We start from the raw sequence: 15,242 nt of genomic DNA on the forward strand, positions 1-15,242 counted from the left end.
GGCTCAAGCAGACAGAGTCTCTCTCTGACTGGAGAGGGAGACAGGCCTGGCTGCTTAGGAACTCACCCAGGGGATCTAGAGGAAGACAGGGTGGGGGAAAGGCCTTAGGAGCTGGGAAGCCCTGGGCCAGCAACTCCCCAGGCTGCAGGGCCTAGTTCTAGCCTACCTAGGTATTGGGCTTGCAGAGGGGCAGCCTGAGGGTGGGTAAAGGCAGCCAGTCCAAACCCCTCTGTCTATGATGAGTGGCTGATACTGCAGTCTGCCACAGTGAATGGGGGCTAGATGGAGACTGGGCAGTAGCCAAAACTGAGGCAAAGTGGGGATAGTGGGTGGGGGTCCCCCTGGGTGGGGAAACCCAGAGAAAGTGGGGGTACTGCCAGGGGGGCAGCACCCAAGACAAGGGCACCGGAGTCCTGCGAGGGACATGGGGGGGGGGGGGGGGGGGGGTAAACAGATCACTGGCCTGCAGAGGGCGCTCCTGGGTCGAAGAGCTAATTCCCAAGGACGACCAGCAGGAGGTGCTGCGGGGTGAGTCCGCTCCTCTACAAAGAGCCATTATAGTTTATCTGGTTGATTATTCTCAGACTAAAATCCCTACATAGGTCTTGCCTTTATGGCTCATATTGAGTCAAAAGGACCCATTAAACAGACTGTATTGTCAATGGTGCCTGCATTGTGCCAACAACAGACATAGGGCTTAATCCTGCAATCCTTACTTGAAGAGGAGAAAAAAAAAAAAAAAGCTTATTGACTTTGAAGAAGAACTCTATGTAAGCTTGAAAGCTCTCACCAGCAGAAGTTGGTCCAATAAAAGGTATTACCTCACCCACCTAGTCTCTCTATTGACTTTAACAGGCATTTTGCCTGAGTAAGAAGTGGAGGTGGGATTGCTTTGCAGTTCTGTAATCCGATATATTGTCTCCTAAAAACTGTTATGTTAGCTCTTGATGCAAAAGGCTGTAACACATCTGAAGAAGTCATTACAGGCTAGCAAGTAACAATACACTTTTTAAGAAATACCTAATCACATTTTTCAGCAAATTCTCCATCCTTAGAGAGAGGCTCTATCCAGAGATAACTGACCCACTGCCTGAATTATGTATCCTGAGTGGAAGAGGTGAAGGTTAACTGTCTCACGCTAAAGCCCCCAGCAAAAGGGACTATTAAGATGAGAACATTACATTTAAACAAAATTTTGTAACATTTTAAGTTACTAACCGTTTGAACTTATCACCAGGCAGAGTAATGGGGAAATGCTGAGCAGTCAGAAGGCTCCAGAGGATTTCTAGTTCTTGGTAGAAACTCACCAGAAACTAAAGCTGACTTTCACTAGGGGTTTTGATCCAATGCCCATTGAAGCTAATGGCCATCTTCCAAATGATTTCCATGGGTGCTGTATCACGCCCTAAAAGCATCTATAGTATGTTAGTAATTACTTTGATGGCACCTATAGAATTGCTACACTCTACCACTGGGGTAACTAGCAAAGAAAATACTCTCCAGGTTTGTTCAAGAGATGGATCAAATCCAGAACCTTGAGGCCCAAGGAAAGCTTTAAGTTTTCAGATGGTTCAAACTTCTATGACTTTGGTTCTGTGGTCACACTCACAACAGGCAGGGGCCTTCTGGTTCAGATGTAGCTAAAACCCCCACAAGATTTCCAACATTTCTGAGCGAAATTTCCACAGGAACAACTCATGATATTTCATCACTACTGACTCCAAACACAAATCTTAGCCCAAACTCAGATTCTGCCTCAAATCTGAAACCCATACCTAATCAAGATCCAAACATCACCTCCTCTGATCATTTGTAGTTTATTTCACTCTCTTCTATATCACAAATAAAGTGAGTATAGCACAGACCCACCAGGCATATTGTTTGACTCAACACACAAAGCTAAGGTCACACGAATGCACACACAAATATAAACTTTCTCCACTGTTTCTAGTGCTACTAAGCTGGCCATCACATGTCCTAATATTGTCTCCCTTATCCCCCCCCCCCTCTCCTTTCTGAGTTGTGAGGAGCCTCTTTTTTAATGCAAATAAGCCTCACTTGCTGCCATTCCTTAAGTCTGGATAAGCAAGAGAGGACATCCTACCCATCCTCTTTGCAGGACTTTTGCTTCCATAAGATCTAGTGAAGATTTAGATCAGAGTTACTTCAAATTCCCTAAGAATAGTAGCCAATTTCTAAGTTCACTGGCTGATTTACATACACCCACGCACTTCTTACATGACTATTATGGAGTTAGCTCCAGTGTATGAGGAGTTTCTGTCAAAAAAAAGTATCCTGGCTGATCCCCTAAAATGTTTATACACCATCACATAACTGTTAGTTTTTTGTATCAGATCTCATACAATTCCCAGAAACAAAACCCTTATTAAAGTAGAGTTAAGGTTGAAAATACAGTATGTGTAAAAATAGCTTAAGAGAAAAGCCCTTAATAGAACACTGCTGTTCTAATTATCTTAAAGGCAGAAAAAAGAATCCCAGATATTTGTAAGCATGTAAATGCAGTGTTAAGGTACTCCAGAACAGTCCAAATTCTGTCCTTACATCCTGACAAACTACAGTGTATTTGGCTATGACAAGTATGATACCCACTAGAGTTGGCTGAAATTTTTTGACCAAAATGTTTTTTGTCCAAAAATGCAGATTCATGTTGATTTAACTTGATTGTTTTGATTGAAAACAAACAAAATTTCCAAAAATACTGAAATGTTTCATTTCAGCCCTTTCAAAACAAAACCTTTTGGTTTTTCTATTAGAGATGACTTTTCATTTTGAAATTTTACCTTTATTTTATTTTTATAAAATTAAAAACATACAAACTGCTGGAAATGGGCGCAAAATGTTTTGTTTGATCTGAAATGATTCCTTCTACCTGAATTTTCATTTTGCTGAAAAATTTTAAAAGAATTTTGTTTCAGGTGAACTTGAAAAAATGACTAATTTTTTTAAATTTTTTTTTGAATTGCCAGCAAACCAAACAATCCCTTATTCACACAGCTCTAAGTATCACTACTAGCAAATTAGTTAGAAGCCTTTACAGCTGGAGCTCTCTTAAATCCTGTATCATTTGACATTTCTCCTGTGGCCATCTTAAACAATGTCCATCTTAAACATACACTGCCTAGCAGAGTTTAAGGATTTCCTGGCTTTCAGATATTTATTTTAAAACCTACAACATTCCACTGAGGTTTCCCCCCCCTCGTGATAGGATGCAGGGGTATGGTGCAGAGGTAGGTTTAAGGAACCTTTACATTCCTCTGATCCTGGTGCTGTTCTAGTGCCAGGCCACTCTCCAGTACAAAAGAAGAGTAGCACAAATGTTGCTCTCATTTGTGCAGGCTGCCAGCAACTCTGCTGGCAGACCAAGATCACAGAGGAGTGGGGCTGCTCCTGCCAGCTAAGTCAAGTTTAGGATCTCTTTGCACTGCTGCAGTGGCAAAAAAATATATCCTCACAGAGGAGGATTGGGGTCTCAATGTTTCTGTTGTCTGTAACTGACACTGTACTGTAACTGTCCTGTGTCTACTGCACACTCTTTGACGTTCGGCTCATGCAACATGCCTCAGACGTGACAACCAACATTCAGAAAACGAAAATGACAAACTCTGCAGCACATTTTGGAGACTTCAGAAAAGGACGTAATCCTGCAGTCTGTACTTAGGCAACTCTCCCCCATGAAGTCAATGGGAATTTTGCAGGAGTTAGCACTGCAGGATTTGGTCCCTCAACTTTTGAATTTGGAATGCTTCAATAAAATTAGAAGCACAAAGAGAAACAACAATACACTGAGATTTTATCTTCAACAACTTTACTAATTCTACAAAAAGAACAGGAGTACTTGTGGCACCTTAGAGACTAACAAATTTATTTGTTAGTCTCTAAACAAATAAATTTGTTAGTCGCTAAGGTGCCACAAGTACTCCTGTTCTTTTTGCAGATACAGACTAACACAGCTGCTACTCTGAAACTAATTCTACAGCATTCCCTGTTTCCAGAACTAAGACAACGCTCAGCTCCTCTTAGGACAACAAAAGAAATAGTGAAAAATTTGTAGCAGGTTTTTACCTCTCTTGCATGGGTGGAAGTTGTATCCAGCTGTTAAACCTGGGATCATATCGACTGACAAAGTTTGTACTGTGTTTCCCTGTAAAGATAGATTATTTTGACACTCAACTGTTTATTTCATGTATTTAACATCACCATTTAGTATATTAAATATATTTCACATGGCAGTTTTTATAAAGGGTCCCCTTTTTATAACAATGTATGAACTCAGCACATGTTGTTATTCAATAAATGGGGCACTACAGTATTTGAGCTAGCAAATATCAATGGTATAAATAAAAATGTAAAGAATATTCTTTCCTTCTGTAATAAGAACTTGGAAATTTGTATTTGAAAACAGAAGCCCTGGTATTTTCAAATCCACCATAAATAAAGTTCTCATGACACAACAGAAAATTATTGCTCAAGCTGGGGCTTCTTCATGGCATTTTATGACTAGAGGACTTTGTGGCAGTTTGAAAAACCACAGGAATAACATGTACTTTCCTTCCTTCCTTCCCACTTCATTTCTATTTGGAGCAAGGTGAAAAAGATTGTTTAAATAACCAGGAGCTACACAGATCATTAACATGTGTTGTGCAACCGCTACACTATTTTATTCTTATTCTACTACCCAACTTCAGTGTAAGTTAGCAGGAGTTATACATGTGCAGTGGGGGGAGAATATACTCTTAGACTCTTATTCCAAGTGTGTTAGCTAAAATGGGAAACATGAGCAACATAAGCCAGTTAACTAGCTTATCCCTGCTGTCAAACCCCAGAATTGTACGCATGCCTTCACGATATTAAGATTGCACCTTATTTTACATACAGATTGACATCAAAACAAGAAGACTGAAGCAAAAGAGTGTATTGCAATTTCTGTGTAACACCTGAGACTTCCGCACATGAGAGTCTCTGAAAAAGAAACCTTTGTTTATGTATGTGTGACTAAAAATTGAATTAGAGGCTCCAAAAGATAGTAGGATAACCCAACCGTATACATCACAGTTAAATAAATGATCAGAGGGTATTCTGCAAGGTGAAGATTTGACATTGTCAAAGCATTTAAAGGATTGGTCCCCCTTGCCTCTTGTTTTGTACACAAACCCCAGGATACATTTATGAACATCAAACTCATAGATAAGAACAATGATCCAGCCACAGTTTTTAACTCTAATAATCTAAGAACGTGTCCTACAAGGATTTAGAGAAAGGCACATGTTGTCTTCTACTTCTGGAGGTAAATTTATCCTCTGTACTCTGTGTGAGCATGTTGCTTACAGGATGGGATGTGGTAGGTGACTGCTGAAAAGTGCAGTATTTTCTGCCAGATCCAGCATGTCCCTAAATCAGGATTGAGGCCCCGTTTTGCTGGGTACTACACAAATATATCTGAAAAGAGGGGGTGAGATTCTGCCCTGTTGAAGGCAATGGGAGTTCTGCCACTGACTTCAGTGAGGCCAGGATTTCACCATGGTCCCTTCCTCAAAGAGATTACAATCTGTAAAAACAATGAAGAGATGAAGGTTGAGGGCAACAGATACAACATACAAGAAAAGCAGTTGGGTTGGTAGTAAGCAGGCACACGTCATGTTAACTCCAGGTCTTTTTAAAAAATCTGTTTATATATTTATATTATAAAAAGTACATTTACAGAACAGTTCATGGGCAAGTACTGAATACAAGCTTGAATTCTGGGATGGTTCTAATGCTGCTATTGATACTACAAACCAAGATCTCAGAGTTTATTGTGCCCTCAGAACTCCTTGGTGGTATAACAGCTTTTTAACAGTTGTTACTCTACACGCCTCTGATTTTGTGGTCCTACACTTCATAACACATTATGCATTGGTGCTAGCACAGGAGTTTCCAAACTGCCCAGCACAACAGGCTTTAATGTGGATCCTCCAATCTATTCTTGGAATTCAGTTTGAAAGAAAATTGCATACACCAGTTCGCTTTGCCCGTCAGCTTGGAAGTGCATGTTAGGAAGTACTTCTCACTATGTAAAACTGTGAACTGCATTTGAAAATAAAGGGGCTGCTGTTTCTGTCCAGTGAAGTGAGCACAGCGGGAGTCAGATTAGGCAAATCTGTGCAAGGTGAATGGGAGGTGTAGCTTGTTCCCCCTCCCCCAAATCCTGCAAGAAAAACTTCTCCCTCAATTCTGCAGAGTCAGGACTCTGTGAAGCAGTGCTAGGAGTGTTGCCAGGGAGTAGCTGCATTCTGCAATGTACTCCCTTACAGATCCCACAGATATTCAGTGCTGCTCTTGGCAGCATTCACCCCCACAGGGTCCTGTTTGTGGCTGGTACTGCATAGCCATGAAAGGAGGCCACAAATGACAAAACGGCTCTCAGGCTGCCAGGATGGAGAAGGAGTCCAAAATATGTCCTGGAGGGTTCAGGTGCTCTCTCTAGAGGTTCCAAGTTGTATGGGGTTGGGAGCAGAGCTCCTCAAGTGTCTGCCAGTTTGGTGGCTCATACCCACTGCCACTACCCCTAGTTTCTCCCATCCCAATGGGAACCTCCATCCAATGAACATAGAAGCAGCAATGAAAGCCCAATTTTGATTCACATAAACAAAGAAACGAACAATGAATTCTCATTTACACTACACACCATTTACACTGCTCTGACAGGTCAGTTACATTCACACCCCTTTTGACCCCCCCCCCTTACACTGCCAGAGTTGTATAAAAGGTCCTTAATGTAAATGATATTGGGCCTAGTGTGTGTAGTGATGACATCCTTTATTTAGTCTAAATAGAGTATAGAAGAAGTCCAGGAATAAGTGGACAATGTACAGTGGATGACATTTGTGTCCAATTTTTTGTAATGTATCAGATCCATCTTTATTGGGGTATATGTGTATAGTGATCACCAATATCAGTAGTGCTCCTGTCCCAGATCCATTCTGTTCACACATCACGTTTACCTGGTATTTACAGAGTTTGAAAAACTTGATCCTGTGAGCTCATTTCTTACATGGAAGTTGTTTTATTCCTAGGGGGAGTGTCTTCAACTCACAGAATGAACTTCAGGCTTTAGTAGTTGATTTAGATACCTTTGCACTTAAGATATTAAGAAGGATGGACTGGTGGACCATCTGGTCAGGAAAGCTGGGTTCAATTCCTGCCACTGCCACAGACTTCCTGTAGGACCTTGTTCAAATCACTTAAACCCAGTTTCTTCATCTCTAAAATGTGAATACTTCTACTTCCTTTCTCAAACCTTTAGTCTGTCTTGACTACTTAACTGTAAACACTTTGGTGTAGGGTCTGTTTCTTACTATGTGTATGTACAGCGCCTAGCACAATGGAGCACCAAAAAACAGCCGGGGAGCCTGGAACTACCACAATACTAATAATAATTATAATGAAACAACATGTACAACAAGCTCCTGCTTAGAATACAGGAGATTCAACAACAGAGATGAAGGGTTTTTCTCTCAAGACATTTAGTGATGTTTTTAACTGCACCGGAAATATGCTTATAGAGTAGACTGGATTGTTTGTCTCAGATTTTAGGAAGTGAACAGATGTAACAATTTTCTATAATTTGGTTTAGTGCAGATGCTGAAATGGGGCATTCACAATAAAATATATGCAGTATATGTAATTTCAGCTGGATCTTCTGGTGTTTTAAAGTAAAAATGTGTACCTGCAAGCTGTTTTATGGTTTCTCAGTCATAATTATCTCTGTTACACAGACTGCTACAACTACAACTCGTTCTTCATGTGCAAGCTTTCTAACAATGTCTTGACAATTTTGTGAATTTTGCAAGGCACAGTGTTCTCCTTTTGCTTTGCTCAGAAGCCTGTTAAATTGTTTAATTTCTGTTTGCAGTAAATTTATGAAGTAATCAAATCAAAAGAAGGTAGCAGCAGATAATCTATATGGAAAACTCTTGTACAAGACTAGAAAAAGGACCAGTTTAAGAGTCTTGAGACTCTAGATAATTAACACATTAACAACTTTAGCTGCAAGTGTCTGGTTAGACATTGGAAAGAGAGCATTCATTTACTGCAATAGCATTATTATATTATGAGTGGAAGGAAACTGGAAATGAGGGTTAAAATTCTTAACAGCTGCGGCCTGGTGCCTTCACTTGAAAGAGTCTGTTCTGATGCCTGTGGCATTTCCCAAGGGATGGGACCTGAGGAATAGTGGAGAAACTAAAGCTCCAGATATTTATTATGTCACTGGCTGGGACATAAGTGATCTTAACCAGTTCAATAACTCAATCAGGATCATTCACTGCCTACTGCATCACTTGATGTGATATATTAGAATCTGTGCATGCTCTCTTTTAATGTTGTGTACATACCATTCGGGTTCCACTGGTCTTCTCCTCCCAAAACGAACAAGAAATTTTCTACTTCCACAACACAGTGATGGGCACTATTATATGGCATAACTGCAAATAAAACAAAGTATTCTTTATCATTCTCTATCTTAGCACTCTGTTTATTTAAAAATATTTACTTTAGCAAAAGGTACAAAACATGACTCTACAAAATCTGGAACTGGATATGTTGGTAATGCATAGCTCTAAATATGTATGTGCAGTGAATTTGCAGCAGCCAAAATCCGATCGATTAACAATAATTTCACATAAGGGTATCCTGCAAATTACTGAAAAATAACCATGTTACATGGATTACGGTTACTAAGACTACCCCCACCTGTCCGACTGACATCTACGGGCATTCTAAAAATAAGAGACACACGAAAATGGACCAAGATGTCTGCTATTTCTCTGAAAATAAGACAGAAAATTCTAGGACACATTAAAAAAACCTCATCCCAGCTTTGTTCTGTTGGCAATGCTTCCACAGCAAGAGTCAGTGTGTTCAGGAGCTTTCTATTACACAGCAATGAACAAGCTGCATTTCCATACAGTTTTAAGTTTTTAAATTAAGGTCCTGCTGATTTAATGCTTTCTCCAAATGTATACGCTTAATTTCCTGTACAATGTCATTAGCAGCACAACCACACATTTTCTATTCATCTAATCAGGAAGCCCTTCATTAACAAAGATCAAAACTGTGATATTAGGTCTGCAATATCCTTTTTTGGGAGGTGTTTTTCGGATTGTTATTATAGGCCCTGGCTAAAACCATCAGACTATTTTTCTTTTCATTTCCATTTTCCACAGCAAGAGCTAAGGTACAAAAACAGACTGCTTATATACCATAATATGTACTGATCTGTGTTATACAGCTCTATTGTAATATCATAAGGTAAATGTAAACTAACATGGTATTAGTTATTGTACCACATGCAGTAGTTTTGGCCCAGTGACACCAGTAGGAAAAATGATGTCCTTGTTCAGCTCATCATATGGGCACCTTAAATCTAGGTGAGGACAAATGGGGAGGTGATGTGCATGTACAGGCAGGGAACTTATTGCTTGACACGGATCAACAGAGCACTTAGGAAACCACTGCAGTGGGAAATCAATATGACTCAGGGCCAGCTCTTACTTTGTGCTCTTTTGCCAAAAAAAAAAAAAAGCAGCCTATCTCACACTTGGATTATTTTGGGTGATATATCTCTCATTTCATTTGTTTTATTATCTTTTATTTTTCTCAGAATGCAGTTGTGCAGTATAGCATATGCAAATAATAATAATAAGAAATATGCATAGCTTTGTTATTTAGGACACATTTTCTTAAAGATCAAGTGGGCTCATTTAAGCTTCTTACTGAAGTTTTTGCAAGGCAATGATGAATAAGCAAGGTGCATTTTTAGTTTTTAGTAAAGGTCGAATATTATTTTCATAGTCTGTGCTCTTACAAGCCATATAAGTGAAGCAATTCTTAAATTACGCAGCCTGGTTTAGTGGAAATGCATTAATGAAGGTTATTTGCTACTGGTAAATTTTATACAACCATGAAGTAACTGGGACTAGACACTCTATAGGGATTTTTACTATATACAGGTTGCTAGCATGCTGAACGAATTTAAACACAAAAGGTTTTGATATCTTATTAGTCAATGCACAGTGTTTCTCCCAAATGCAAAATATTTTCCCCATTCTTTAAATCTCAGTCACTTTCCCCATTTTGTAAACCTTACCTTATAAACTGGACCTTAGCCATTTTTCATGTAGCTTGGGTTGCAAGATGAGATTGTACTCCATAGGACAATAGTATTTCTTTCTCTACATGCCAAAAGGGACTCTCCAGCCCCAGCAAGCAGAGCCACCAACTAATACCTACACAGCTACTCTGTTAGTTTGTAAAATTAGGATCAAACTAATGACTTGTTTCCACAACCAAGTTCTCTCTTGTTCTCCTTTAGTCAATTCCTGAAAGATCTTGCATTTACCAAAAAACAAAATGCACACAATACATGATCCATAAATATTTGTTACCCTTTGTGTTTGCATTACTTTGTTTACTCCCCCACATTGGTACAAACAGAGAGGGTCAATAGAGGAAGAAATTATATTAAGTTTTTCAGCAACTGCCATGCACGTAAATGATCATGTATCCAAGAGTCCCATGCTTGTGAGGACAACTAAACCTTGAAAACTAAGGGCTTAATCCTGCTCCCACTGAACTAAATGGCAAAATTCTCACTGACTTAATTGGTGCAGGATTGGACTTTAATAGTCCAAACCTTCAGTTGTTGCTCAGGTAGAACTCCTAATAAAGTTAATGGGAAGTTTACCTAAGTAAGGGCTGCAGGATTGGGCCTTAAGAGAAGAGGTGACTATGACACAAGTCTACACTAGCTTTGCTTAGTTTCCTGTAACATTATAAGCAACATTTTGTGCTCAGGGCTACATGAATCTCGACTGTGATACTGTGCTCTGCAAGCTCTGAAGGAGGCAGAATATCAGTTAGTATCTGAGAGGACCTTCTTGCCCTGAAATTGCAACATCCCCAAAGCTACATTTTTAATATTAAGCATTTTCAGTGTCCTTCATAATTCTGAATTAGTTATGAATGAAAACTATGAGAACGCGCAAATTTTATAGCTCTAAAAATGCCCTTTAAAAGAGAAAAAAACCTCTAGTTCTAAAATGTAACTTTAAAAAAACAGGTGTCTTAGTTTTGCACACAGCCTAACTTTTCATACTATATAATCAAAACATATGGGTGGGACAAACCAAAAGCTAAATTCAGGCTCCCATAGCTTTGGTGGAATCTATTGATGCCATTCATGTTACAAGGGTGTAACTGGGGCAGAATTTGGCCCATCACATGGTCTGGCCATATAGACCAACACTCTCATTAATTTTCTATCTGTCCCTTTGGCTGCTGATTTATTTTAATGACATGAATCTCAGCCTCTCATTTTTAGATTTCAACTCAGGTGAACACCTGCCTGCCCCACGAAAAAGGTATTTGAAGAGAAGTTTGTATGCCATGCTCAAACACAGCCCAGTGTGAGTTTTTAGCGTGTCAGTCAGTGAGTTAGAGGGAAAGGGTAAAGAGAAGCTAATCAGGATGAAATGAGATTAAAGGCTGTCTAATTTTACAGCAACTGTGATCCATCAGCCACTGTGAAAGTGACAGTGGAAATGAATGATGGAGACAGACAGGTGGGGCTGTACATTTCACTGATTTATCCTCAAATGCACTGGGCCTTATTTTATTGAGTGAACATGACCGCATTTATCATGACTGTCATCTAAACCCACTTCCCTCCATTTAAAAAGGTCACTTTACTAGGAAGGAGTAGGATAGAGGCACTTTCAAAACAGATTTAAAATCTAATAACACATGTTTATAAAGCCCTGTGCAAGAATTCTCAACTTTATTAAACGAACTAGTAGAGTTAAAAGAAAGGGGGAAAGACCACTAAGTAAAAAAAGAGGAAGGGCCTTGGTTATTTGAGGAATGTGCTTAGATCCCGAGGTGATAAATGCCTTAAATACCCTAGACGGACAGACAGATACAGATTAAATAAAATAAGCAGACATCACCTCTTCCAATCCTCCCTCTCTTCAAAGCTCTTGGAGCCTAAGATCTATCAACTCAGGTTCCATTGGACCAAAAATGGAACCCAGGAGGCTCAGCTCGCCTGAAGGGTGAATGGCAACTTCTCAGGTAGTTAGGTACCAAACTTTTTAGAGCTTTTTAGGTCAAAACTAATACCTTGAATTATAACAGAAAATGACCAGGAAATCAGTGGAAATAATTGTGGAATGAGCTGCCTGCGAAACACCTCACTAACAAATGATCTGCTGCATTCTGCTTGAGCTGATGCTCCTGAATACTCTTCTGCTATAGTCCCATGTAGAAGACATTCCAGTAATATACACATGTAGTAATGTGTCCCCTGCAGAACTCATTAGAGTAGGCCATATTTGAGATGACAAACGGCATAGATAACTGTAGCGACGCCTACATCCAAAAACAAATGCTACAACCTTATAGCTAAGGACTAATAGGGAAAAAAAAGCACTTCTTGGCCAATGCTGCTACATGGCTATCCAGAAGCAGTGGGGATCCAACAGCACACGCAGTCTCTGAACCTGTGTCACACGGGCATACTCCCCTGGTACACAGCTGGCCATGCTTTGCACTGCTCCCCCAATTCAGTTTTGTCATATTAAGTCTCAGCCAACTCTCTCTCATCCCAGGCACAATCTCTGATGGGCCCTAAAAACTACTCAGCTATGCAAAAACTCCTCTTGCTCCTCCCACTCCAGATTCCCCTGGCTGGCTTGTCCTCATTTCAGCACCAACCAATGAGCAGGTCGAAAGAACACGAGTGGCATGCCCCACGTCGTGGGGACTACAATGGGGATCTTTCTTCCTGCTTCCACCAAAGGAGGAGAGCTGTGACAGACACACACACACGCACATGCACATGCCTCCCTTGCTTTTATCCCTCGGCTACCAAGAGCTCAGACAGCACAGCCTGAATCTGAGCAATCTTATCTGCCAAAAATCCCCTCAGAAACTATACCTGACTCTGGTCTTTGATGTAAACAAATTAGATATGTAGCTTTTTCATGCCTAGAATAGTTTATCTGATTGGGATTTTTCAGGTGCTGTGAGGGAGGTAAAGAAACCTTTCTTCACCTACAGCACAGCCACAACATAGCATTTCAAAACTCTATATGCCCCAGTCACACTTGTCATCTGTTGTAGGTCATCAGTATACCATCATAACCTGTGAAGATGAAGTAGGGCAAGAAAGTATTTTAATGGTCACTCTGTCAATAAGAGAGGACAAAAGGAGAGGATAATGCCTTTCAGGACATCAATATTGTGGTCTCTGGACTGGACAATATTCATTTCCTGTGTAACCTGAATCCAGATAGTTCCATCAGCCTTGGGGAAGCAGACCAATAAAGTAGTCCTTTAGTCCAACAGATCAGGTACCTGCAAACTCAAAAACGCAGGGGACTGTGGTTATTTCATCCCCCTGACCTCCAAATCTACCCCCAAAACAAGATCCAGAGTACAGCTGGTTGAATTATTTGTTGTGAATAAATTACCAGATATGGTTAACCTTTTCTTCTGTTCACAAATTATTTACATAAGGACGGTTTTTACTAATTTATTTGCTATTTGTTTTTATTCAACAAAGAGTTTATAAAAATAAATGCCAACCTAGGAGTTTTTGGTGAACTGTTGACTTTGAATGTTAACTATTTATTATTTGTGGTGCATGACTGATCATGTAAAGCACCTGGTGTGAAATTCTAGCCCCAATGAAGTCTGAAGTCAATGAGAGTTTTTCCATTGACTTCAATGGAGCAAGGATTTCACCCTTTGGTATTTTCTGATCATCATCAGATGAATGAAACTTCAACCAGGAGAATAATGAATGACAAACAGTGAATAACAAAGACCTTCGTTCTCATGTAGGTGTGGTCGAACTGATCAGCTATTTCAAATTTGAGCAAATATTTGTGAACTCTGTTTTTCCAATATTAGAGCAGCTCCAATATATAGTGTGGATGAGCTGAGCCAGAAACCACTTGGGACAGTCCAATACTATCACACCAGGTCCTAAATTGATCAAGACAAGTCCCTATTCCCACAGATGTTGAAGTCACCCACTAGAGGAGACTCCAGCAACATAGCGGGGAATAACTCTATCAGCTCAGCTAATGATTCAGGAGTCCCTCTGCTACTTGGTGACCTCTACATCATCACCAGCCCTGTCTTAACTCCATTATAACATTCACACACAAGATGGACACACGCTATTAAATCTACATTGGGGTAGAGGTTCTCATTCAATTGAGGTTGGAAGAAAACCAACATAACTTCACCTCTCAACACGTCCCCTCAATTCAATCTAAACTGAATATCAAGTAGGTGGCATCTGGGCAAATAAAAGTCATAGGAATCACCCAACGCATATTATATATGTTTTCTATTTAGTAACATACTCTATTTTAATGAAAATATAAACAATAGTCAGCATTTAAAAGTAAGTTACTAACAGTTGTTAATTATTTTGTTTCTCTTTTTGGAATAATACTAGCAAGATTTGTCCAGCACGGTTCTCAGTTTAAAAAAATCTCCACTGGTTAAATTTTTCAAAAGTGCATGCCTAAAATAAACACCTAAATCCAATTTAAGCACCTAGACAGGCGATTTGATTTTCAAAGGTATCAAGTACCTATACCTCCCACCGAAATCAAGTACTTTAAAGTGCTTTGAATGTGAGTTCTTCAGGACAGAGACCTGTCTTGTTACATGAGTGAAATTTACCCCTGTGCAGAAAGCGTTAGTGGAAACTTAAGTGGTGTTAAGCCTTGTGCTGTCCGTTTTACCCATATATTTGTAAAGGTCCTAGCATACTTTTGGGCCCTACATAAATAATAACATTAAGTTATTCACCTGGACTTACATCTGCAGTGCCCAGATACAGCAGGACGATGCTGAGTTTACATTCTAGTACTTACTGGCTCTGTGCATCTACATGCTGACATTATTGTAGTCGTGTACTGCTCAGAAAGCACCCGTGGACTTCTCTTTGCACTCCTTAAAGAGATTTTGTTCAGTGCAGCCAAACTGCCACTACATTTTCTGAGATGCAAAGTCTACAGAAATGTGCCAATCTTATTGTTATGAAGTACAGTAGTGAGATTTAATGTACATTATTATGGGAATGTTAATAGTGACTCTTTTGGGACCCATGAATATTTTCTCATGTTGTTTTTCTTTACTTACACACGCCACCTGGTGTCACTGCC

At 39.8% G+C, this 15,242-nt stretch overlaps 1 protein-coding gene across 1 annotated transcript in view; it reads right to left on the bottom strand.

The window, feature by feature from the left end:
* KLHL14 (kelch like family member 14) overlaps window positions 1-15,242 on the bottom strand; it is a 79,259-nt gene that overhangs the window by 19,281 nt on the left and 44,736 nt on the right. The window contains exons 3-4 of the mRNA XM_034762843.1: window positions 8,394-8,483; window positions 4,084-4,162 (exon numbers count right to left, since the gene is read on the bottom strand). Of these exons, the coding sequence (XP_034618734.1) occupies window positions 4,084-4,162; window positions 8,394-8,483 (169 nt within the window). The remainder of the gene's footprint in view (window positions 1-4,083; window positions 4,163-8,393; window positions 8,484-15,242) is intronic.

This window comes from Trachemys scripta, chromosome 2 (assembly GCF_013100865.1).
Source record: "Trachemys scripta elegans isolate TJP31775 chromosome 2, CAS_Tse_1.0, whole genome shotgun sequence".
In the NCBI taxonomy this organism is placed as follows: Eukaryota; Metazoa; Chordata; order Testudines; family Emydidae; genus Trachemys; species Trachemys scripta.